The sequence below is a fragment of the Aquila chrysaetos genome, chromosome 26 (genome assembly GCF_900496995.4).
Source record: "Aquila chrysaetos chrysaetos chromosome 26, bAquChr1.4, whole genome shotgun sequence".
In the NCBI taxonomy this organism is placed as follows: Eukaryota; Metazoa; Chordata; class Aves; order Accipitriformes; family Accipitridae; genus Aquila; species Aquila chrysaetos.
In genome coordinates, this window is record NC_044029.1 from 228,028 (window position 1) to 254,932 (window position 26,905).

Here is a 26,905-nt window from a genome sequence, read left to right on the forward strand (position 1 = left end):
CACAGGGCTTGTGCTCAAGCCTTACCCACCTGACACTCCATCCTTGTGTCATCCTCACACTGGAAACTTCCCTGTCCTAATCTCCTGTTGTGGGTTTCGATTCACTGGGAGGATGTTCTGAATGAGTTCACTCCTTTTGCAGGAAGTACAGGAGAGATAATGAGCGTCGGTGGAAGAAATGGTCCCATATACCGCCTGAGCAAATCTTGCCTCTGGAGACCAGTGAGACAAGTCATATTAGTTTGAAGGTAAGAGAAGCATGATGCCTGAATCTAGGTCTTGGATTCTGTCTTCTAAAGACCATCCATCAATGCTGGGGTGTTGGCATGCTCCAAGTGCAATGCAGGCTATGGCTCTGGTAGAACTAGGATCTGTGAAAATTATTTCTTTTTAAATTTTTTTTAACCCTCACTTGGTGTATTGAGGAAAAAAAGAGATTATTCTCCATCTACTGCTCCCTAATAGAATGTATCTGTTTCCCAACAGTCAAGCTCATTTTGTGATGGGGGAACAGGCTGGGTATTGATTTCCAGTCTCTTCCACACCACCACTGTTACAAATAATATCCCTGTGCTTTGTTATGCCTCTCCAACCCCCAAAAACAGGAAAGCAGCAGGTGGAGGCCACGGCAGCTGTGGGAGCGGCATGGATGTCTGGCACTTTCTGTGGCATGCAGTGGCACTCCCTAGAGAGAGAGACTTATGCTTCTCTGTGTGGTACACACTGACGTTACTTATCTCTCTGGACCTGCCAAATGGGGAGTAGGTGATAATTGCAAGTTGATTATTATTCTTTGTTCTCAGATCGATGAAGATAAGAGACGTGACACCACCCAGAGACTGCGCCAAGGCAAATATGACAAGAAGGTAACCTGCCTGCAGTGTCCACACTCCCTCCCTTGGCTTAGGAGGGCTCTTTCTGGGAGGAGATTGTTCCTCTCCAGAGACAATTCCACCTCTCCCAACCTTGCAAAATGGCTTGATCTTACGGAAGGAATAAGCCATTTATTCCAAATCAGGTGCTTTGCATTTTGCTTACTGACAAGAGGCAAAATATTTGACTCCATGAACGCCTAGCCTAGTCCAGAAGTGCAGAAGCAGAAACAGAGGGACCTGAAATTTGATACATTTTTGGTACCAAGGAGATGAACGGATTAATGGAGGACAGGCCATTTACATGGCAATTCTTGTACAATCAGTAGAGCTATCTGCCTGACTGAGATATATTCATGTTGAGTTAAAATTTGCATCATTGACAGTTCTAAATAGTTCCTATCTACCTGGTAAATCTTTTGAAGGAAATACAACTCCGTTACTTATTAGCTGATTAACTGATACTCCAACAGCTAAGCAGTAGACAGGTGTTTCTGAAGTATTTCTGTGTATGGACATTTCTTGGAAAAGAAAGATGAATTGCTGTTGTACTAAGCCTATGATTTTTTTACCCACTGTTATTTTTTCTTCAGGTAGTGATCCTAAAGGATCTCAAACACAATGATGGTAATTTCTCAGAGAAGCAAAAAATAGAACTGAACAAGGTAACTGTTGCATGTAGCAACTGGACACTGCAGGGTGGGATGGAGCCTATGAGTGAAGTCATTGCTTTCCACTGTCAACTCCAACAGCCATTGCTTGTGCATGTTTGTGAGGTGGATGGGTAATGAGTTCCTCAAAGGATATTGCTTGATGAACTTTCTCTTTGTGTGTGTGATCTCATCACCAGTTCAGAGTCTGAATTATATGCCAGTGAAGCTGAGGATGAATGAAGTAATTCATGCTCTGTCATATGGCCTTCCTAAACACATTTTTATAGCTGATGCTAAAAGGCAATGCACTCTTTTTGCTCATATCATGCTAATTCATTAGTAGCGGAATGTTGTAGTTAAATCTTATTATTGAATGCCAAATGCAGCTCTTTAAATATAAGTAACTGTCTGCTGACTTGTGCATACAGACTCTTCCAACATGACAAATGAATTTGGCTGCAGTACTGCATCTTTTCTGAATGAATAGTTTTCCTTTTTACACAACACAGCTATACTGCAAATTCAGTAAGCTCTAAAAATACCTCAAAGTAAACTACAGTTGTCTATATAAATGGACAAAGTCCATAATATCATGCAGCATCATTAAATTTTTATTACTTGCTCATTTACTGAGTGATTCACAACATTCTGTCAGTCATAATGGCTATTCTGGTCAACTGGGAGGTTTGAGTAGAAAGGCAATAATGGAGACTATAGTGGGCTCTGGAATTAATTTGCAGTATCCAACAGCAGCCACTCTTATCTCCCTAATCCAGAAGGCTCTGGAATGACAAATGTCTTCAAGCACTTCACTCAGTGCCTTAGTACACACTGGTTTAAAGGAAACTCATACATCTTATCAAGGCCTGAGATAAAAAGCCACATCACACAAGTATCCTTGACCTGTGTTTCTGTGCTAACAATGATTGCTTTTAAAAATAGATGCAACATTTCTGCTCTAGCTCCTGCAGATTGATTATTACAACCTGACCAAGTTCTATGGCACTGTGAAGATAGACACCATGATCTTTGGGGTGATTGAGTACTGCGAAAGAGGTTCTCTGCGGGTAAAGAATTTTGGAGCTCTCCTTCCACCCCCAAATTATCAAATTTCAAATTAAGGAAAAAAATCCACATCTCTGTCTCTGGCCTTGATGCTGCAGCCATGGATGGAGCAAGTGGTGGCAGATTTCTGACTCAAGTTCCCTCTCCCTTGCTCGGTTCTCTCCAGCCTTCCCCAGGTGCTGCTGCAGCTGCCATCAGTTTGATGGTTCTCAGCAGCCAGAGGATAAGGTGAGGTGCAAGCAAGGAAAAGTACAGGCAGAGCTGTGCGCAGGCAACAGCAACAGCCAGTATTTTTATTGTGTCCCCTATTGGGAGCATATAGGATATAACTTGTTCTTTATTTTCCAGGCTGTAGCTGTTGTCTCTGCTGATGCCCTTGTTGACCCCATAGTGCCCCCAGAGTGTGAAAGAATAGAGAAAAGGATATATTCCATACGAATAGGGGACAAACAGTTTGAGGCTGGAATATGGCAAATCCTGTGCTGTAAGGGACAACAGCCTTTCATTTCTGTTTATAAAAAGAAACGGTAAATTGATGCCTGGCAAGTGTTATGGAAAGACTTACTGTTTGTTACTACCAATATTATTTCAGCACTGATCATGAAGTAATGGTGGCATCAGCTCTTCTGCAGGCACACATGGTCTCTGATTCTGAGTTCATAGAAAGACTCTCATCAGTAGCGGTAGTCTCTGGAACAAACTCACAGCAAGGCAGCAAAATAACAGCTCTCTCTCTAGTTCTTTTCTTGTAAACTGGCACACTCATGGAGGTTTACTTTTAGCAATGGAAATCATAGTGGCTGGAGGAACTGTAAATGACTGGCACTTTAAGATAAAGGAACAGTCTAGTTTGAACTGATAAAGTCATGAGTAAATTGGTAGGAAATGGACTGTGAGCACAAACCACAGAGATTCCTTTCCCTTCCTCTTGCACACCTTGCCCATTTCTGTCTCAGCTATTTTGCTTTATTAAAGACCCAGCTTTAAAAGCAAATTCACTATTTATCTTTAATTACACAAAAACCTCTTTTCTGGAGTCCTCAATTTTCTAGCTCTGTGTAAACCTAAAATATATTTCATATTCCCTGTTTTCTGAGTCAACTCCTGCTCTAGTGCATGTACTCCCCATAAAAAATGAAGGGCTACCTCTTTCAGTCTCTGGTTGAAAGGCTATGTGATTTAGATACTCATATCTCATCTTCTCCTTTTTCCTGATGGAGTTTAAAACTACTCTTTTCTTCTCTTCACAGGATGTTTTAAATGATAAAATCTCCTACCCTGACGGCACATTCATGGACTGGGAATTTAAAATCTCCATCATGTACGATATTGCCAAGGTAAGCGGGCTACTGACAGTGCACTGTTAATCAACCTGTCTGTCTTGCCAAACAGATCCTCTGGAGAAGTGAAGCTCTCAGGGTTTTCTCCTTTCCTTGCTAGAGGATGTATGCCTTTCCACTTTTTCCTCCTCTGGGGATAGGTATATGGGGCAGGAGGAACCAGTGGCTCTCAAACTGAAGGGGGAAATGGGAGCCAGAGCTGGCTTTGGGTTCTTTATAAATAAACAAATAAAATATGCCCCAAAGAAATGTGACCCTCTTGTGGTTTAACCCCAGCCAGCAACTAAGTACCATGCAGCCACTCACTCACTTCCCCCCACCCAGTGGGATGGGGGAGGGAATCAGGAAAAAAAAGGTAAAACTCGTAGGTTGAGATAAGGACAGTTTAATAGAACAGAAAGGAAGAAACTAATAATGATAATAGTAACAATAATAAAATGACACTAATAATAATAAAAGGATTGGAACATACAAAAGAAGTGATGCACAATGCAATTGCTCACCATTCACCGACCGATGCCCAGTTAGTTCCCAAGCAGCGATCCCCCCAGGCCAACTCCCCCCAGTTTATATACTGGGCACGACGTCACATGGTATGGAATACCCCTTTGGCCACTCTCTGTCAGCTGTCCTGGCTGTGTCCCCTCCCAACTTCTTGTGCCCCTCTAGCCTTCTTGTTGGCTGGGCATGAGAAGCTGAAAAATCCTTGATTTAGTCTAAACACTACTTAGCAACAACTGAAAACTTCAGTGTGTTACCAACATTATTCTCATACTGAATCCAAAACATAGCACTATACCAGCTACTAGAAAGAAAATTAACTCTATCCCAGCCGACACCAGGACAGACCCAAAGATGAGAGTGTTACAATCTGTTGACCAGTGGCTCTGATTAGTAAGTAGGGCCTGTGCAGTCACAAGACCTGCAAAACACACTGCTCTCTGGCCTCAGGTAAGGCATATAAAGGAAAAATGTGGTTTTTCAAAATGATGAAATTATTCCAATTTGGATCCAGAGACAGGATAAACTTTTTCTAAATAAACTGTTTATTTTGCATCCTGATTTTCTCACTCACTAGAGTGAGAAACTAGAAACTAGAGCTATCCATTTCAGGCAGTTCGAGAGGGAAGACATTAATCCTGTACAGAAACCAAGACTCGTTTTCAGTAGCTTTCAACAGATCTTTACGTTTTAGGTCCTTGTGGTAGGAAGACTCAATATGAACAGTAAAGGAAATTCTATTCTACATTAGAGACTTGTATCTGCTTAGCTGGTAGTTAAGGAACCTTTATAATTCACAGGTATAATAATTCATTATACCTCTGCAGGTAACATAGAGAATTACCTCTGCCTTTTTTCTAGTGATCAACTGCTCTCCTCTTCCTATTGTTGGTTTGCAGTTGGACAGTCCTCCCATTTCCCTACATGCATCAGTTCAGATTTGGTCTCCACGATGAATGACTCCACTGTGTCTGTTCTAAAGAGATACTGAAAATCTTGCTCTTTATTAAAGCCCCCTTAATCCAAATTGTCACAGTTTGTTGGCCTTGTTAATGACTTTCAAGTTCAGTTAATGTTCAGCATTAAGTTTCATTTTAAATAGCAGCAGCAGAGTTTCCCTTCCTCCTTATAGCATATCAAAAACCACGGTATTTTTTAACCCTTTGCAGTTCACCTTCAGATGTTTCCTAAGAAAATAGGGATTAGTACTGGCTCTGTTTACGAGAAGGAGAGAGAAATCCCAGTCGCTCTGAAGGAAGTGACGAAATGCCCAGTGACTGCACTGGGACTGGGACTTCACAACCCCACTGCACCATTGGTAATGGGGACAGGACATGGAGTCTGAGGATGGGTGGCTCACCGCATCTGTTCTGTGGAATGACTCCTGAGCATTATTGGCCATGTTAGTAGAGATGGTTCACAAAATCTTCCTGAAAACTTGTATGTACCTAGGAATATCAGGAAACTTACTGTCATTTGGATGATCTGCCAGCCTCTCCTATTCCTTGACCTGATGGTGTGGTGGAGCCTCTGGGACCTAGACGTTTCCATTAATTTCTTTTCTGGCTTTTCCCAAACCACAGCTTCCCAACCTCCAGGCACCCTGTCTATTTTTACTTGAATGGCTTCTTGCTTTACATAAGTCACTTCATAGCCCTTCAGCTCCAGTTCCTCTCATTCCAGCACCTGCCCTTTTCAAGACCAGCCCCAGCTCGCCAGGCTGTTAAAATCCCTGTGACTGGCTCCTGCAGTTCCTTTGCCTTCCTTTTGATATGCTTCTCCCTCTCCACACCACCACTTTCCTACAACCTGCTTTTACCGTTGCCCAGACAGTCCTCAGGCTTTGCCTGCTCTTCATCTGGCACAGAAGCTGCTGCATCAGTGTTTCTGAACAGAGGTTGAATACTTTCTATTCCCTGGTACAGCTAGACTATTCCTAGAGCAGCCCTTAGTCCACTAGAGGAGGTGGTGTAGGCAAAGGAGAAGCCCTAAAATGGCTCCATTTACTTTTTTTTTTTTTCCTATTTTTTGCTATCTTTGCTGTCTCTAAGTCTGATGGCACCACCTGTAGCTACATGGATTTGGCTACATGTGACCAAAGAGCTCTGATGAAAGGTCTGCTAAGAAGGAATTGCAGTAATCAAGCCTTGCAGTTATTAGTGCACACACTGTTGTTGCAACACTATTTACTAAATAAGGGGCTGCTGCAGGATATTGTGCAAGGGATTGTAATATTCCTGCATTGTGTCAGGAAAAGGGTTCTCAGTCAGAACTAAAGCTTCAGAGCAGAAGTTACAAGAGTGCCTCAAGGATTTAGGAGTACTGCACTGGAAGTTGTTATAAATTTTGAGAACCACATTGTGGGTTCTTAATAGGCTCTGTGTTTGCAGGTAAGTGCATAGGATAGTTGGAATGAAAGAGGAAAACTTTATCAGGCACATCTATAAGACTTCTGCCTCCAGAAATTGTTAAGAAGAAAGCCCTGGTATAAAGAAATCAAAATTACCTTTGCCTGCCATTTGATGCTGAAACTGATTGGGAATTCTGCTGTAGCAATGGGTATATTTCCTGGCTGATGAAAGAATGAGCTGGAAGAAGGCGCAGCTGGAGGAAATAGGACCTAGAGCAGGCAAAACATCCTGGATAGTGTCATCAGGGCTGCATGAGAAAAGCTGCTTAATCAAGAAATGTGTTCCTTGGATATAGTGTGCACACAGTCTCTGTAAATTTTGGCATGATCTAGATAGGTCCAGGATAACCAGTCCAACGACATTCTCCAGGGATTGCATCTCTTGAAGGCTGCTTGTGTCTTAGACATACATCTACTGTGCCCAAAACTCAGCTCATGTCTCAATGATCTCTTGCAGCATTTGCTGATCCATTCCCAATTACAGGTATCCAGTATTTGGAGAGAAAACCCAGCATGTCATACTGTGTATTCATGACCACATGAGCTAGGTAACCCTGATTAAAGTCTATCTAGCTACCAGTTATCATACAAGAGGATGAGCTATACATGTAGGAGTCTAAGTGGAAGACCATTCAGAATATAGATTGTGCTTCATATAGTGAACTACAGGAAAGAGGACTATAGGAAGAAAAACAACAAGCAGTAGGCTATAAGCAGGTGTGAGCTTAAGTAGTTCAGAAGAGAGAGAGGAAACAGAATAAACAGTAGCAAGAGAGTGCAAATTAGCATACCTACTTCCTTCTTCAGTTTATGCCCACTTACTGATGTCCTTTTCCTGCTATGCCTCAGTGCTGGCCCCTTCTCATGTATTGCACTGTATTCGAGTGTCTTAGACTAAATGAGATAAATTCAGAGGTTATCAGTAAAAACAGGCAAACTACACACCCTTGTATGCCTGTGTGTGTTGTGAGGCGAGTCTGAATCTCAGGAAAATATAGCCGAAACTGCATCTGCCAGTCCTCATGGTGCCCAATTCTGAGTTTAGCTCATGGATAGCTGATATGTATTGACTAGTACAGAGAAAACCATAATCAGTCTGGTCAGAAGAGACCTTTATGGTCGTCTAATCTGATCCCCTACCTTAGATGTCACTGCTCATTGCAGGGGGCGTTGAACTAGATGACCTTTAAAGGTCCCTTCCAACCCAAACAATTCTACGATTCAATATAAGCCTTAGTGCATTAGACCACTCTTTAGCCCTCTGCTTTGCTGAAGAGGATCTGCTGCAATGTTTCTGCATGAAGTCTCTGGTGTATGGTAATCTTCAAAGATGATACAGATAAAAAGAGCAATTCCTCACACCTATGGTGTCCATTGGATGAACATGTAGTTGGAAGAACTTTTTTTGCGTGACATTCCAAGAAATCTGTACAAATTTACCAAGAAAGCATTTATTGCAAGTGAAATCAAAACTTCTGCGGGAGGAAATAAATTTTTCTAATTGCTTGTGTTCTAATCTTATCAAAACCCAAGCTGCTATGTCAGACTTTTGTTAACTAAGAGGAAGGATAGTCTTCCACAACATGATCCATCTCCTTGTTTCTTAACATTGACTGTTCCTGTCATCTTGGAAAGTCTCCTCTGTAAAATAATATTTGTTTCCCTCCATGACAGGGAATTGTGATTCATGCATATCCATTGCTGATGAAGGCCATTTAATTACTTGGACAGATATTACACTAATACTTCACATTCTTGTTGAATCTGGTAACAGCTGAGTGTCTCACATGTAGTCCTGCTTTCCTCCTCTTTTATTATCAACCACAGGGGATGTCTTACCTGCACTCAAGCAAAACTGAAGTCCATGGCCGACTCAAATCCACAAACTGTGTGGTAGACAACCGCATGGTAGTGAAGATCACTGATTTTGGCTGTAATTCAATTCTGCCTCCAAGGAAAGGTAAAAACAGTACCCAGTTCGACTCTCCTTCATGGTTTACAATCCAATGGAATTTTCTTATATTCATAGTCCAGTTGGGCCTAATTACATCTTGCACACAGTACAAAACATACAATATGATTTTGTTTCATGTAGCAGTCAAATGATATCTGAAAACACTGTCTTCACTTAAATAACACAATGAAAGACAATTATTAGCAGGTAGAGAAAGAAATCAGGCAGTGTAGGTGAGAAGGAAAGGAAAGATGTATTTTCAACTTACAGTTTAGAAAACAGATTTCACATGTGGCTGATATGCAAGAAACATTTTCAGCATCCAAGGCCTTCATGCAAATAGCTCTCTTCAGCAGTAAAGCTGAACTTGTGTGAAGAAAAAAAGGAGTTAAGTACCACATGATCTTGTCACTGATCAGATGCACGTGTTACCACAGTGCTCTGTGATTTAATTTAAACATTAACACTTGTGACTCTGATCATCCTTATATGCAATGATAAGCTTAATGTTTTTCATTCCTTAAGTAGGAATCTAGCAATTTGTGTTCAATCAGATTGGAATAATTTTAACAGCTTTTCTTTACATTTTCTGTTCATCTCATATTCATAGGACATTTCTGTGAAATAGAGCACTCCTTTCTACTCATCTTTTCCTTCTTACTTGATCTTGAATGAAAAGATGAGCCCATCTGAAATTATGTCATCTGAAACTGTATAGTAGAGCTTGGGGTATAATGAGCACACAGCACTGTGCCATAACTGCAGTATATGATCTGGGAAGAAACTGTGTTTGCAACTGGGTTGAGAGAAAATTTTTACATTCAGACACAAACATGTTCAAGACTAGCAATGAGAACATAAAAAAAGAGTAAGAAAAGTGCACTGAATGTAAATGCTCTATTCATTCTTCATTTTACAAATCTCAAATTTATATTATTGTTACATTGTAATGTATTTCTCTTCTTTCATTGCTCACAAGCAGCCTCAAAATTTCTGGTTACTAGATTTCCTTCCTTGAAGAAAACTTACTGTTTCACAAGAGATCTACAGGTTTATTGTGGCTGGATGTTGCAGCCTGGTATCGTAACACTGTCTTCAAGGTCACTGTGTGCAGGTCACTGTTATGACACATCACCAGCATGTCATAACAAACTGTCATACCATGGCAGCATTCTGGTTTTGAGGTACAATGGTGCATGTTGCACTAGAAATACAGATTAATAATTTCTGTAGAAAGAAAGTGGTTATGAGCAGGTAATATTATGTCAGGCTCAAAAGCACTTGAGAGTTATTTCAATAGATTCATGACATCAAGGCCGCTGGGAAATATTAGAGTCTTCTCATCTGGCATCTTGTATAACAAACTCCATTCATCTAGCTCAATAATTTATGGCTCAGATTTTTTTTATAGCACTGGCATTCCTTGGTCTTATACAGATGCATAGGCTATTTCTAAGAAGCCCGTGAAAGCTAGCTAAGAAAAGCAAGTTCATTGCCAATAATCATAACTTTTCTGGAGGTGTGAGCACCTCAGGTCAGCAAATCCCAGACAATTGAAAACTACCACATCAGAGGTTTATCTAACCTGTATTGATGTCAGCTTTTCAAGAAAAATGCTAAAGCAGGAAATAAACAGTACCAGTGGGCTCTGGGTTTGATATGGAAATAGTAAAAGGAAATATCACTATAGACAATGTATGCTCTGACAAGGATCACCCTTTTTCAATTACTTCTTTCCCTTCCCCCTTTACCTCGTCCCTCATTGTCATATGGATCTTCAGACCTGTGGACAGCTCCTGAGCATCTCCGTCATGCTGATGTATCTCAGAAGGGTGACGTGTACAGCTATGGGATCATTGCCCAAGAAATCATCCTACGCAGGGAGACCTTCTACACTGGACACTGCCGGGACAACAAAGGTAAATCCACAAATTTCTTCTCCATTGCAGCCTTCTGGCCTTTTGGGATGGTGTAGCTGTAACTGGCCCATTCTCCACGTTTTGTGAAAGGCACTGTCTCTGATAGCTTCTTGAACTGCTGCTTCTTTCACTGTGTGATGAATGAAGAGCCTCTTTGAAGGATCTCACTGTGGGGGCAAGTGTCCTTATTCTTTTGGTAAATAAAGTTTGCATTGAGTTTTCTTGCCCTTTCTTCTCCCTCCTCACCTTGGCCACAGCATTACAGAAGTTAATGTCGTACAATGCTGTCCAGATTTACTGTAACATTTAAAGGCCACGAAGGTTTTTCTATTATGAATGGTGCACAACATATAATAATTCACTCATTAGGCTTCATAAATCAGCAATGTCAACACAGAACAACAAAAACTCAGCAGCATGACACAAGAACAGTTGGCATTTAAAAACTGGCAATTCAGATGTTATTCAAGCCTGTCAAAATTAACTTTAGTCATTTAACTTCTGTCAGAAAAGGCATCTCCTCCTGTAGTGAATCCATTAAACCCTTTTTTGTGCATTTTGTGACATTGTTTTTGAGTGGCTAACAGCCCAGTCAATCCCAGGCATTATTATATATTAGAACTGACATAAAAGCATGTGTGGGTTTGGGATTTTCCTAGTGACAGTTACCAACAACAAGTTTAGACATTGCCTTTACCTCTGAGTCATTCTGATAGATTCACCTCACATTTGTTAAAACATCTAGCGCAGCAGCTGGACAGCCTACTAGCTCTTTTCCTGAGATACATTTGAGAATAACTTCTGGGGCATGTTCATCATCCTACATTATCACAAATCTATGTTCATATTTGGGGAAACACAGTATTTCACATCACCAACTCTTTAATATAAATGTGGACCTAAAAGAGATTAGAAATGCCTGTTCCCTTTCAAGCAAACCCTTCAGGACTCCATGCTTAAGATAAGGTAGAGAAAATAAGTCTTTCTGTTCCTTTTTCTTGGGAAGAGGCAGGCATAATCCTAATTAATGCAAGGATTTTACAAATATTACCAAAATAGATGGAGAAAGGAAAGAGCAATGCTGTTCCTTGCTCATTTTGACTTGAAAAGCAAATCTATAGCAAACTATGGATTTAACTGTTGGTTGAGCAGTTACAGTTTTTCTGTGTTATGTTACTGGTTATTTAATTGGCCTCAGACACAGTGTTTCTGGGCTCTTCTGAGATGTGGTGGCATCCTCACTGCTCTGTGTTTGACCCTGGCTGTCATAGTCACAACCTGGTTCCTTGTTTTAACTTTGACCTGTTTCTTAACACTGCATTTTGTCATTTTAAAAGGACAGTCCCTTTCAAATAGCATTAGGTTAATCCATCCAGCTGAAATTTTTAGCACCTCCAGGTGCTGTTGCTGGAGATAGTCACACAGATCAGCATGTTTAGTAAGACAGCAATAAACTCACGGGGCCTGAAGCCTGTTTGGTATGTCTGGGTTCAGTGTAACTTAAAAAAATACCTGCTTTGTAAACTTCAGTTGAAATTTTAAGTTTTCTATTCAGTGAGGAGATTGTTTTCTCCCCAAAGCTTTTTCCTTAAAAGCATTACTGGATGTCTAAGATATATACGTTGCTGATCTAATGGCTTTTGGTGTTCTTGTTTTTTGATTATGCAGTTTGAGTAAATGTGTTCAGCCTAGTTTCAGCAGTTCATCAATTTTCATGTAACAGAAAGGAACGAGTGTTGTTATATATCGCTGAAGTGGCTCCTCATTTAAATGTCTGGATTCATTCATTAGCCAAGAAAAGGCAGCAAGAGGGCAGACCATACTTATTCAAACAACTTTGAATTTTGTTTGTGGCATCATCTAACTTTGGAAGAGAGTAGCTCAAACTTGGGGTGTCTATTAATTTACAAATATCTAAGATAAAAAGAGGGAAAAGAATACCAAATTAGAGTCAATGGTAACAGGCAAAGAAATATCCCTGTTGCGTGTTAGACTCATTTGGTTTTTAAGTCTCCTGCAGAAAGTCTTTCAATGGCTAGGCTATCAGAAGTTAATCTCTGCAAGTTAGAAGACATGATATTGATATTTCAGGACAACTGATATAACTGCTTCTCCAGGACTTCATTGGCAGCAGCAAGGACTATGTTCAGATTTTAAGAGAGTTGTTTAAAAAACCCTGTACCCAGCCTCCATCCAACAACTTAGGAAAACTAAACTCAACTTCCAGGTATTCAGTGAGCCAATCTTCTCAACATGCGAATATGCATCAATCAACTTAACATACAATAATGTTGCTACTAATGAGAGAAAAGAAGTCCCACAAAGATGACGGGCTTTCAGAACTGGATTTCTAATGTAGAGAAGTAACTAGGTCAGAGTCTTCTTCACTGACTTCTCTGTGAGACAGCTGTTAGGCCAGCTGGTTGCTCCACTCTTCTGCAGAAACACCTTATTCACTGCTCAAGACTGTGAAATCTTGTCACGTACTGACACTCAATTCAGGCTGCCTCCTTGTTCCACTACTTTCTGCCACTGGCTAATTGCAGTGTTGCTAATAGTTGCTGTTACTTCTGCTCTAAGGTGTGTGCGCAGCGTGGAAATCCAACACATTCCTCTTGCATGCATGATACTTACACAGATTCTTCTGTCCCTCAGCCCCCAGAAGACTTCTTAGCAGTGTTTCCACTCCATAGCATTTGGGAGACTCAAGTCTCTTGCTCCTTCTCTAGTCTCTCATTTCTGTACCACAAAGCTGGAAGCTACTGTATCTTCTTAGGGTGATCATGAACAGCGGCCATGCTTAGGCAGCCCTAGCTGCTCAAGACTTGCACCTACCATCACGATTACAAACCTTCCTCAGCTCATTATATGTTTCCTCCAGTAAATTTGTCTCCCAAATATAATCAGACATTATTAATAAATGTGTTTCATGCTTGTTCATGGATCCCTTTCTTCCCCCCAGAGGTAAAAAATTGCTTTTCTTTTTTAACTCCCTCCCTCTGGAACTCTTGACACCTGGAGGAGAAGGACAAAGAGAGATTTTTGCTTTAGCTCTCACTTACTCTGCTTAAATCAAGTTGTGCAAATGCAGCCTGCATTCTGATGTGTTCAGAATCCAAAAAACATTCATAGAACAGATTTCATGAATAAGAATATAAATGAGCTAACAAATGCAATGTTTTTAAACCATATATATTAATAGCCTAGTTTTAAGGAAGCTGAGCATCTGCAGGATGATTTGAACTGCTCTGATGAGAGTTGTATGTCTCCACACTTTTGATCAAGTTGCAATGGGCTTTCCACATTGTATTTTACTATACTTCATGCTGAGAGGCACACTAATAATGCCTAACATTCATTTGGGAAGGTGCCATAACCATGTCTACCGTGACCAATAAATACTCATGTACATTCCCATTCATTTTGCTTTCAGGGGCCTTCAAGCCAGCCAGTTTTGATCTTGTGCCACATATTTAGAAAAGCTCCAAAGTTGAAATTCACATCAAAATGAGGGAACTGTCTTCAAGGCTTCTATTTGTACAGTAACTCGTAACATCTTAGGACACTATCTGTAAAGAATGTCCTTCTTATGTTTTTTTTGTTTAAAACTTTACATCTTTTTCCTGTGTTAGAGAAACTTTACAGAGTAGAGAGCGGCAAGGGAGTGAAGCCTTTCCGACCAGACCTGACCTTGGAAACAGTGGGAGAAAGACAGATGGAAGTAAGCTAATAATTAACTAAGCCATTTTCTGGGTGAACGGCGGAAGTCCTGGCCAAACTAGAGCCCATGATCATGGGAGGATGAAAGCTATGCACATTTTATGCCAAATGCCCTAACCTCATGGGAAAAAAACAGTATTCTATAGTTGTTAGCAGTGAAATGAAATACAACACATGAAAATTATTTCACTGGAAAGAAATGAACGCTTATATGGTACAACTCTTCTGACCTATTTTAGTTATCTTTAAGATGGGATGAATCATACCTCACATATACCTCTCTCCACTGATTACATAGCCCCTAAGGCTTCTTGCTTAGGTGAAAATGTATTGCAGACATCCACATATTCAGCAATGAATCCCATTCTTTCTGGCTGAATCACCAGTTTCAGAAAAAACCCAAACTCACGATATTGGAAAAATAATTACCACAGCATTTACCTCCATGTCAATAACTGTATCTGGCACTAACTGCAAGGCTGGATCCATTTACTTGCCTTTCATTTATGTATTCCAAGTTCAAGTTAAGATCATGTCACTAGTCACCACAGAGTTAAGTTTAAGATACCTGCAATGAGTGTCCTAACCATAGACCCAAAACAGTTAGTCACACATTTTAATAAGTTGCCGGTCAAGAGTAACCAGAAATTCCCTAAGGAACTAGTGCTGTTTAGCACCATTATCCTTCTATATCCATTACTCAGGTGGACTTTCCTCAAATTTTTGTTTGAAGGTGTATACACTAGTGAAGAGCTGCTGGGAGGAAGATCCAGAGAAAAGGCCTGACTTTAAGAAAATTGAGAGTACTCTGGCTAAAATATTCAGGTAAGCAGCAGAGGCTCTGTTTTTTAAGACGCTCCAAACTCCTCCTAAGTGTTAGAAAGCTCATTTTAGTGTGTAAGCTGATTATGATTTAGTCAGTGGAAAAACTGTGTGTCTTCACTTAGAACCTCTCTTATTCTTTGGCAGAAAAGTAGGCAAGCCCGTGTGTATGTGTATGTACATGTGTGTACATGAGCATCTATGCATGTATTAGCTGAGTGAGGGTAAGGTGATCACCATACCTCAAACTGGTACATTGTGAAAGTAGCAAGCTGGATAATTAGAGATTTAAACCATTCAAGTAATTCACCCCCTGTCTCTAGTCAAGAGTTGGATAGTGACTCATGTCATCTAAGTTTCGGGAAATGAATGTACATAAATGTTTGGAGGATGATTAGAAAGTTTGGATGAACTGGGTTGTGGCCATAAATGAGTTTGGATGGTCCCAAATTAAGCTGACTAGAAGTGTGGGGTTGTAACTCACCAGAAGTATTAATTACAGGGTTTTGTTGGTATAAAATTGTGGGATAAAAAGGGCCATAGCTGGATGAACCCTGTGGGGTTATACAGGCCCTTCACCTGGCCAATGCTGCATTGTTCCTACAGAGTTTGGTCTGAATTAATTATTTCGATGTCCAAACAGTGAGCTTTTTATAATTTTTCTTGGGAAATTGCTCCCCAGTTTTTAAAGCTCTCCTCATCAACAAGCCCCAACAGTACTCACATCATTTTACATGTTATATGGGCAGAAGGACAACTGCATTATGCATAACTGAATGTATCAATTGAATAATCTTACTGCAGCTGAATAGAAAGACGTCCTGGTTCAGCTCCTAAGCCTCCATCCTACAAAAGCAAAGAGGTTGCCTCTTGCCACGTGCAACATGGTGTTCTCATCATGGGGGGTCTAAGATGGAGCATCCCTGACATAAAGATCTGTTTAAAGTACGAGTGGTTGTACGATACTAATCTGACTCTTCCAGTCAGCCCAGCACCATTTACTTTCAGGGTGCTTTGGCAAGTGCAGGCTGCCCAGACAAACAAGGGTTATAAGTGGTTCATGTTACCATACTTCTGCTTCCAGGAGGTAGTAGGCTGGAGTCTGCAGGATCTTGTGAGCAAAACTAGCCCATGGGCTGCTAATTGTTCCATTGAATTGTTCTGTCTTCTACACAGGGAGCCCCAAATTATCTTAATCCTTCCAGCTGAAGTGCCCATCTAAACATTATATGCAATTTTCTACCTACTATCTTTAGCTTCCTCTCAGGATTCAAGCTTGTCAATTACTTTTTACAAATGAATGTTCATGGATTGCCCAAGGTAACCTGGAGTTGACAATATTAGCAGGGCTAGGTGATTTAAGGGTCCTTTAAGATTTACCAGCTCTAAGTGACAAGCGTGGATCACAGACTTTCAATTCATATACCTAAGCCCTCCAAGCAAGAAAAAGAATGATGCACCTGAGGCACTTTGCATTCTAACTACATGGAAGTCAAACACTGGAGAAGTTTTCTGTTGCTCCTTTTTTGCCTCTTTTTTGCCTCTCTCAATGATGTGCTTCCATCAACCTTTCTTGCTGGCTCCTGTGTATTTCTGTTACTTGCAGTAACTACCATGGCCAGACCAATGAAAGCTACATGGATACCCTGATCCGTCGTCTACAGCTGTATTCCCGGAACCTGGAGCACCTGGTGGAGGAAAGGACAGAGCTATACAAAGCAGAGCGAGACAGAGCAGACAGGCTTAATTTCATGTTACTTCCAAGGTAACTGGCCAGGAGGATTTTCACTGGCATTTTATTTACATATATCACGTGATTCTTGGTGAGTGGGGTTGGGATTAATATTAATCTTCCATTTCCTTCCCCTCTGATCTGATCCTGCTGGGGAGGAAAGAAGAAGAAGCTGTCCTTGAGGTCTCCACCCTATGGTGGAGTTTCATGCCAAGATGGTGCTGGGACCCGTTATCTTCTTCCACCTCTCTTCAAGCACAGAATCCCATTTTCCATCACAAACCTCTTTTTCACTGCCTTCTGGGGAACACATAGATCTACAGTGATCCCACATCACAGAGCTCTGTTCTGCTCCAGCACCTCGCTAGGTAGAAGGAGTGTCTCCAGCTGGAGAGCAGGAGTGCAGTCCAACTTCAGGCTGGTAGCAATGCAACAGAGGGGCTGAAGTGGCCTGGGCCATACTGGGCCAGACTGGGCTAGATGGATGCTTCAGAGTATGGTATAGGACAAGTATTATTGATAGTAGAATATCGGTAATGCCAGTAATTTTGGTATTGCAATCATTTGGAATAGTAAAACTATCCTGGTATGTCATTACTAGTTTCAAGGGTATTTAAGTAGTCAGAGTATTGATTTTATGACTCATCTAAAAAAAAAAGTGTCTGTTCAATCCAGTTTTTGAGGAAAATTTGAAATGATCTAGCTGTGTAGACTGTGCAACAAGGAATCCATGTTTCCTTCCACTCTTTGTTGTTCCTACCACTCTATTATGGTCTCCTTGTAGATAGAACACAACATTGTGCAATACCTATAATTTTCTGGGTCTCTGTCAGTTACTCTCTTCTAATATCTCCTCTAGGAACAGATATTTTCTTGGACTTAGAAATGCAAGAAAATTAAGGTCCCTCTGAATAGATATTGACTGTCATGGTATTGAATTTTTGTTCCATAAAATTATCAGACTACGATATCTCATCTGAAATCAGGATGAGGTGATGTAATTATCAGGATGAAATTACTTCTGTGCTGGAGAAACAGAAAAATACGTCTGTTCTTACTTATTGTGTGGCTAGAATATAGGTCTACATATCAGAATTTTCAGAATTTCAGTTTTAAATTTGAGTCAATATCCCTATTTCTGATCTTAGCCAAAAAGCTCAGTTGTCTGTGCCTCAGTTTCCTCACGGCTATTAACATACTTGGATTTTGTAAGGCTGTAGCGCATTAATTAACATTAGTAAGTGCTTTGAGGTCCCTGGCTAAAAGGCATTATGAGCATCTAAAATGTGATTACAGTGGCAGTTTTCTGCAAACTATTTGATGTTTCCTACACAGAAAGCAATGATGTGGTTTGGTTGCATGAAAAAATACCTTTAATATTAAACACCACTCATCTGTCTTCCTGCCTTCTCTATTTCCACAGGCCAGTAGTAAAATCTTTGAAGGAGACTGGCCTGGTAGAGCCAGAGCTATTTGAAGAAGTCACTATCTACTTCAGTGACATTGTTGGCTTCACCACACTCTGCAAATACAGCACCCCTATGGAGGTGGTAGATATGCTGAATGATATCTACAAGAACTTTGACCACATTCTTGACCATCATGATGTTTACAAGGTGATTATGTCTGCACTTTTGCTCAGTGAACAACCAGGGGACACACAAATCAAATTGGATGATGTGGTAGACTTGGGAATCTGCCTTCTAAGCAAAGACAAAAGAGAGAAAAACAGGTCAAGATGACCTCATTTCAACATGCTTTCAGTGTGCCTGCTTATAGCAAATTTTCTATACTAGGTGGTCACAGATTCATTAACTGGAATGCTGGGTACAGTTATGAACACTTATATACCAAAAAGGTGTCAGCTACCTTAAACTAATCAATCCTGCTGTCCAGGGAAGAAATGTTTGATCATAAAAAAGAGGATCAGATAAAAACCTTTCTGCTTTTAACCAAATATGTAATTTGCTATGTCTGCAGGGAGTGAGTTCTGCTTTTGTTTCTACAGGTGGAGACCATTGGTGATGCTTACATGGTGGTGAGCGGTTTACCAAACAGGAATGGCAACCGGCATGCAGTAGACATCTCCATGATGGCTCTGGACATCCTCAGCTTCATGGGATCTTTTGAACTGAGACATCTGCCGGGTCTGCCTGTTTGGATTCGCATTGGAATTCACTCTGGTACACAGTAGTGCTAGATGACAACAGTGACAATGTATTTGCCTTGTTTTTGAACAGAATAGACATCCATAGAAGATCTGGTAGTACATCACATGCAACTGCTCTCCTCATGAAGAATCAGGTTGAAAACAATGTACCTGGAGGAAGAGCAACAGAAGTAAATAAGCCACTGGTTTGCTCCCCCGTAGTGAAATAGCCCATACTCATTAATTCATAGCTTAAGTCAGTAGCTAGGAGGAGCACCTGCCATTGTTCCTGGTATGATTAAGCCAGTTGTATCAAATAAGCCTTCACAGATCGCTCCTTCCTGACCAAAGTGGAGATCAGCCATGGCCAGCTATGCTTGTCTAGCCAAAAAGTGCAGGCCTGTATATTTTGCTTTGGAGGCAAAAGTTCTGTCAAGCCTATGTGGGAATTAATGTTTGAATTTATCCATAAAAATACTTTTTATCAAAGGGGAACTGTAGATAGCTCAACAATCCCAAGTACTTTGGGAAATTTTATCTTTTTATTTCCACAACCACCTGAACACCAGCTGCCAGGGGAGGAACATATCAGTGAAAGTGACTGAGGCACTGGGAAACCACTTGAGGCACTGCTATGCACCCCTCCATAATGAAGCTTATTCTCTTTTTCTCTTGCTTCCAAAACAGACGGTTAGTAACTGTACTTTGCAATATAAAAAACTGTACTGTGTCCCTTTTATGCTCTTATTGGATTACGCAAGACTAACAAAGCTAGGCTTGGCTTGGAGTGGAAGGGGAGACCACTAGATATTTTGGGAAGTGAGGTACAGAGTATTGCCATTGGTGAGGAACGCAGAGTTCTAGCAGGCAACTGTGCTGCTCTGCAACAGTGAGACACCCTCCAAATGAATAGTCTCTTAATCCACCTTTTTTCATCCTCTGCATCCCACTTCTAGGTCCATGTGCGGCTGGTGTGGTTGGAATAAAAATGCCTCGTTACTGTTTGTTCGGAGATACGGTGAACACAGCTTCGCGGATGGAATCCACAGGCTTGCGTAAGGATTTAATTTTAGCTGTCAGTGTAACAGGACCAAAGGCTATTGGTTAGTTTGTGACTGAAGTATCTGTTTTCAGCTGAGAACAATTTATTATCAGCTTGCAGAAGTTTTAAAGATGAAGGAGCCCTATTTGTTTTGATTACCAATTATTTCACTGTTCTGCTGGCCAACAAAGAATTGTTCCTTCTTCATGCTTCAGTGCTGGTAACAGGGAGTACCTAGGCTGGATTGCTGGCTGAGTTCCTCTAGAGGATATGACACTTACGGGTCTGGAATTTAATTTTACTCTATGAATTGCAGATTTTAGTTCAACCTAGAATTGTATTACAGCTTTGTTGTGTAAATTTTAAGTATATTTTAAGTTGAAGCAATTATGCCTTCAACTTCACCATTACAGAACTCTGGCAAGAGCCAGTTTGCCTTCCTTCTGCCCAGTGTCTTCACACGACTATTCTCTATATAGGTCACTCCCAATTATTCTTTTCCCTTTTGGCATCTAAATACTACAGATACCATGGTCACCTGTATTTCAGATCAACGGCTGTACCACCTATTCCTCCCTAGATACAATGCTATGTAGTGGAGTCAGATTTTTTTGTACAGCAGTGTAACTGACTCTCATTTAATTTGACTCTCAGAATTCATGTTGATAATAATTGGAGGACCTTCTGCTATAGCACCAGTTTTCACATATACTTAATAGGATTATGTGGTACATTTCCAGGCTGAGCTTTCATTGTCTTTTTTTTTTTTTAAGCTTTAAGGATTCATGTAAGTGGTTCCACTATTAATATCCTGAAAAGAACAGACTGCCAGTTCCAGTATGAAGTGAGAGGAGAAACGTACTTGAAGGTAACCTTTACCATGCAACACAGAGAAGAGGGATAGTATAAAAGTATTGTATAGCTGAGAGTACCCCACAACTTGATTAACAGCTGGGGAACAAGGGTTACAGATCAATTGGTATCCCAGTCTCTAGTGGTTGAAGACTCTTCTATAAAGACAATGCAGGCAATGAATAGCTCCCCAAGTCATGAATTAAAGCAACATAAAGATGTGGAGAATAAATGAAACATACCATTTGTAAGAGAAAATTGTGGAGTGAATGAGTCTGATGGAAGGGAAGCTGAATCTATTGTTAATTTGCTCATGCTCCGATATCTGTCTATCTACCAATCCATTTATTTCAGTCTATGACATTTGGCAGATGTCTGTACTTGGGAGCTGATGGCAGGCAGCACAAATCACTTCTCCTACGGCATGTGTCTCAGGTCACAGAACAAGGGAGCGGGCATGCAGCTGCATCTCCCCCGTTACTATTCTTCTCAATGTGAATTTTAATCCTTTGCTGTCAGCATCAGTTACTGAAAACAAGAAAAGGCAAACACGGCAATGTGCAATAGAGTATTATTTAAGTAAATTAACTACAGGAAATTGCATTCTAATCCTGAAATTGTGCTTTGTCTTCTTTGTCATACGTATTTAGGGCAGAGGAACAGAGATTACCTACTGGCTGACGGGTACTGAGGACAAGAAATACAATCTCCCAACACCTCCTTCTGTGTAAGATGGTCTTTATATGTGAAAAGGGAAGAGAAATTCCCAGTGCTTGCGCTTTAGCCTTCACTGTTCCTCCCTGGCACTTGTGGGTTTGTTATACCACTCAGCTTGCCTTCAGCAGTCAGAGGCTTAATAGTGTATGTGCATATAAACATATGTAAATATGCATGACATGGGACTATGTGTGTGCTGAAGGTTATTTGTATATATAAGCGCTTAACAGGTTCATTTCCTTGGAAGGGAAGTAAGACTTACAGGACAAGTTGCTGGTGCGGTAAGTGCAAGAGGTGGATGGAAAAATGAAAAACATTACTATTCCCAAAACTTTAGTCCTAATGGCACCTGTGTGTGACAGTACAGTGAGAAGATAACTGCAATTGAATATGCAGCTCTCTGTAATACCATGTTATGCCTGTGAGCTCCTGCGGGGGAACTTGTAGGAGGAATGAAACTTGCAGGATTTCAAGCAGTATTCGGCTAGAAGAGGCAGACAAAGTTACTGTAGTATTGCACAGGCATAAAGTCTTTAAAAATTGAACAAAATCTTACTTTCTAACACATAAGAGATAAGTTATCAGGAAAAAAATATGAGGTTGATGTCCTGGAACTGAGCTATCATTTTGCATTAGTATTGAATAAAACATAGTAATAGCGGAAGTGTTGTTTTTGAGAAACTATGCAAAACTGAAGTCAGGATAACTGGCTGCATTTATTTCATGCGTATATCACATACAAGTACTGCATAATTTCCTGCAAACTCACTAAATGTGGAAGTTCCTCACTTTCTGCTCTAAACTCCTGTGTACAGTCACTCTTTACTAAGAGGGAATTTGCTGACATCTGCTTTGAAATGACTGTTTCAGTACAACTTGAAGCAATTCTATTGCAAATTGTAGTTTGCTGGATACATTGGGATCCCTTACGGTGAAAGGCATAAGTAAATGTTATAGCTTACTCCTACTGCAAAAGTTTTGAATCTTACACAATGTGTCCATTGCACAAATAAAATTCTGCCCGTTTATTCCTATTACCTAAGAGGAAAGAGGAGGCTAAGAGAAAGATAAAGGTTTTCTCAGGACATTTGCAAAACAGAAACAATCAAACTTTTAATCTACTACAGAATCTTATGAACTTTCATATTTTTAATGGGAAGTCCAAGTGTTTGTCTCTGGGCTAAGCAGGAAATACTGCCAAGCCTAATTCTATGGTACATCTCTTTTGTAAACTCAGAACTCCTTTTTTTTAATTAATATGATCTGTCAAGACTATCAGAATTATCAAATTGGCAGTTATTCTGGAATTCAACTATTGAAAGTACCTCTTGAGCTTGATGTGGTCAGTGATGTTTTTGGTTTTGCTTCCTCATGTAGGCTCTGACTGATAAAATTGCCCCTTAAAATTGTTATATATGGGGTACTCCAGCAAAAGCCAGATACACTGCAGAAATTTATGAAAAGCTGGCAACTCTGTTACTGAAGGCCACCTGAAGTTGAATAGTGGAAGTGCTGGTGCCAGGAATGGTGTTGAGAGCTAGAATCTATTTTGATTGCGAGTGAATCTAATTTATGCCTTCCTTTTCATGCAAATGATCATGATTTTTTTCAAAGTCGGTAATGACACAGCTACAGACCTCCTGTCCAGAGACACTGATCCGTACTATCTGGAAAAATCACATGGAAATCCTGAATTATATTCCCAAATCCAGAACCTGTATTTGGTTTTGCCCACAGTTTTTATAAGTAGTGTGTGAATATCATTAAGATGAAAGTGGAATAGAAATGTTTAAAAAACACTGGGGATCTGGGGATGACTAAAAACATGTGAATCACTGAATTTTTTTTCCATCCTGTTGCTTTTAGGGAGAACCAGCAGCGGTTACAAGCTGACTTAGCAGAGATGATAACCAATATTCTTCAGAAAAGGGAAAACGAAGGATCCAAGATGCGGGAGCTTTCACGGGTAGCTAGCTACCGATCAGGTACCCTGGAATACCTGCAACTGGTCAGCACAGAGAATTCTGCCACATATCTTTAAAACTGGATGTCTAGTATGGCTCAAAAAGCTGCAGCAACTCTCTGGAGTACTTAATGTGAAGGCTGGAGGCTTACACTCTCAGCTAGAGGAGAAAGAAAATGCCTTTTCAAGCATCCTTTCTACCATCTGACCTGCTATCAGTAAATCAAACCTCTCTTCACTGTAACGTTGAAATTATCGGGTGACTTCAGTAGGACACATGCAGCCCGATTTGAGCTAAATGAAAATATCTGCACTTGAGTCTGGAATATAGTGGGTTTTTTTGTTTTGGTTAGTTTTTAAATGTGATAGCCTGTTCAATAATCCACTTCCGAAAATATTCACAGCAAAGCCTTAATTTGTCATGATTTTTAAATGTTGTATTTAATTTGTAATTTTTATCTGAAGAAAGATTTGCTGTAATATATTTGAAAATAACATTAAACATATCATATGTAAATCCTGGATATGCTGCCATTTTGCTGCTTCTGTTGTCTTCCCCTGTGTCTCATGTGTTTTGTTTAATCAAGTTGACTTTCTTCAAGAGACAACACTTCTGTTATTTACCTTGGGAGATTACTCCAGAAGGTGTATGGTTTCTAAAGCTTATCTGAATCTCTTGGGCCTGCAAAATGAAACTGGAAATCTTGTAAAACCAGACACTTTCATATCTTTTCTCCACTTCTGCTTCTGCCCCCAAACCAGAAGTGCAACAGAAATGAAGGAAACAAACTTATCTGAAATTCTTAAACCTCAGAAACTTTCAATTCAACTTTTGGATGAAGTTTCACAAAGAGGCAGAACTCAGGTTTTACTGAGATGACTCGCTCATTAACTGCCACCATGGCATTTATATTAATAAACAGCTTTAAAAAGCAACCAAAGCACAAGGGATGCATGTAAAAGAAAATCAGCATTCACACGAAGAAATAACTAGTGAGTGAAACTTTTGCAAAGGCCTGTTGTGCCTTGGTGGCTTTCAAAGCAGAGCTACTTCTTCTACCATTGTCAAATATTGGTCAGTATTCAAACCCTAAAACTTGGTGCAAAATCATTCTTTTATGGATTTGAACAGCATCTTTGTTCAAGTAAACAACTGAAAATTTTTTAAAAAGAGCAAGCCAGTTGCCTGTGTTTTTTCTTTGTCAACCTAAACTGGCTTTGTAAGAACACACACACACACAAAGAACAACCTAGGTGTAAATAGACAGATCTGAAGTGCAAAGATTCCTGGAAAAATTAAATCAGGAGGTGCTGCAGGGCTCATACTCTTGCCTAATGAATGCAAATACCTACACCCAGGAACATGATACAGACAGAAGGAGCAGATAGCATGTAACCAACAGCCACAGCCTTCAGATTGTCTTAAACTTGGACTGGCACTAATACTATAACATTACTTCTTCAGTCTGTGTCCTAATGGAAGTGTTCATTGGGATAAGGATAGAAAAAAATGTCTGGTATTCTAAAACTGGTATGTATTGAAAAGACTACCAGTACAGTAAAAAAATATAGTCTGCTATTTCCTACCCTGTGGTGCCAATCATAGAATCATAGAATTGTTTAGGTTGGAAAAGACCTTTAAGATCATCGAGTCCAACCACCAACCCAACCACCACCATGTCCACTAAACCACTAAACCATTTGCTGAAGTGCCTTGTCTATGTGCTTTTTGAACACCTCCAGGGATCGTGAGTCCACTACTACTCTGGGCAGCCTGTTCCAATGCCTGACAACCCTCTCAGTAAAGAAATTTTTCCTGATATCCAATCTAAACCTCCCCTGCTGCAACTTGAGGCCATTTCCTCTCGTCCTACCTCCAGCCACCTGACAGAAGGGACCAGCACCCACCTCACTACAACCTCCTTTCGGGTAGTTGTAGAGAGCAAAAAGGTCTCCCCTCAGCCTCCTTTTCTCCAGACTAAACAACCCCAGCTCCCTCAGCCGGTCCTCATAAGACTTATGCTCCAGACCCCTCACCAGCTTTGTTGCCCTTCTCCGGACATGTTCCAGCAACTCAATGTCTTTCCTGTATTGGGGGGCCCAAAACTGAACACAGGACTCGAGGTGCGTCCTCACCAGTGCCGAGTACAGGGGAACAATCACCTCCCTGCTCCTGCCAGCCACACTATTTCTGATACAGGCCAGGATGCTGTTGGCCGCCTTGGCCACCTGGGCACACTGCTGGCTCATATTCAGCCGGCTGTCGACCAGCACCCCCAGGTCTTTTTCTGCCAGGCAGCTTTCCAGCCACTCTTCCCCAAGCCTGTAGTGCTGCATGGGGTGGTTGTGACCCAAGTGCAGGACCCGGCACTTGGCCTTGTTGAACCTCAACAAGCTTCGTCTCTATGTCTGCATTCTTGGGTGTGACCGCTGTGCTTCTTGGCACCACTGGACTCTTCTGGTTGCTGTATCTGATACGCTCAGCAAGTGTAGCTGTAATGCACTGACAAGCGCTGGACTCCTCAAGCCTGAAGAAGCCCACTACTACTATCTTAAGCAGAGCTGCTCTGATCTTTGAAGTGAATTAAGTCTGTTTTTAAAAGAGGAGTTTTGTGGGTTTCATCCTCGACACCTCTGAGATATAAATTATGTTAGAGAAATGTCTGCTGACACTGATTGAGACAATTAATTTAAACAGTGTTTAGTTTTCAGTAGCTCTTCTCTTTCCTGCATTCTTCAGATCATAAATTTAATATAATTCTTTGAAGATAGTTACCTTAGCAATGAGTCAATGGACCCAACTTCTGGTAGTGTGGTTGTGGTGGTGGTTGTGTCCCTGGCCATACCTGTCACCCATATGTGACAATAAAATCAGTTTTGACTACCCTTTTTAAAAATTTGCTCCTGGTTTCTGGATTGAATCTGTCAGATTCAATGTCTTACCGTTGCATCTTGTTATCGAATGTTAGATCAAAGAGCCCTCTACCACCAGAAATCTGTCACTGAAGGTCCTTCAATTCACCTCTCCTGTTTTTTTTAAGCAGTTATATATATATAACAGAAATGTTATATTAAAAACCTAGTGTGAGATATAATTTTGTTCTCCAAGTGGAAAGGATTTTGGCTGCACCATCACCATCCATTTGAACTTAACTCACACCCCCAAAAATTCTGTGAATCCCTGAGCTGGGAGC

General features: G+C 40.7%; 1 protein-coding gene across 2 annotated transcripts in view; it reads left to right on the top strand.

Annotated features, from left to right (window-relative positions):
* GUCY2C (guanylate cyclase 2C) overlaps positions 1-24,208 on the top strand; it is a 49,978-nt gene extending 25,770 nt beyond the window's left edge. The window contains exons 13-28 of one of the 2 annotated variants that reach the window (XM_030003104.1): positions 143-248; positions 804-866; positions 1,466-1,537; positions 2,488-2,592; positions 3,841-3,927; positions 8,669-8,801; positions 10,577-10,714; positions 14,347-14,435; positions 15,168-15,259; positions 16,863-17,021; positions 18,412-18,604; positions 18,997-19,171; positions 20,094-20,192; positions 20,953-21,047; positions 21,682-21,758; positions 23,615-24,208. In XM_030003104.1, coding sequence (XP_029858964.1) covers positions 143-248; positions 804-866; positions 1,466-1,537; positions 2,488-2,592; positions 3,841-3,927; positions 8,669-8,801; positions 10,577-10,714; positions 14,347-14,435; positions 15,168-15,259; positions 16,863-17,021; positions 18,412-18,604; positions 18,997-19,171; positions 20,094-20,192; positions 20,953-21,047; positions 21,682-21,758; positions 23,615-23,789 — 1,858 coding nt within the window. In that variant the 3' untranslated portion in view covers positions 23,790-24,208. Of the gene's footprint in view, positions 1-142; positions 249-803; positions 867-1,465; positions 1,538-2,487; positions 2,593-3,840; positions 3,928-8,668; positions 8,802-10,576; positions 10,715-14,346; positions 14,436-15,167; positions 15,260-16,862; positions 17,022-18,411; positions 18,605-18,996; positions 19,172-19,228; positions 19,329-20,093; positions 20,193-20,952; positions 21,048-21,681; positions 21,759-23,614 lie in introns of those variants that run through there. The other variant, XR_003921705.1, reaches the window with a different exon arrangement.
* Positions 24,209-26,905: the final 2,697 nt, after the last annotated feature.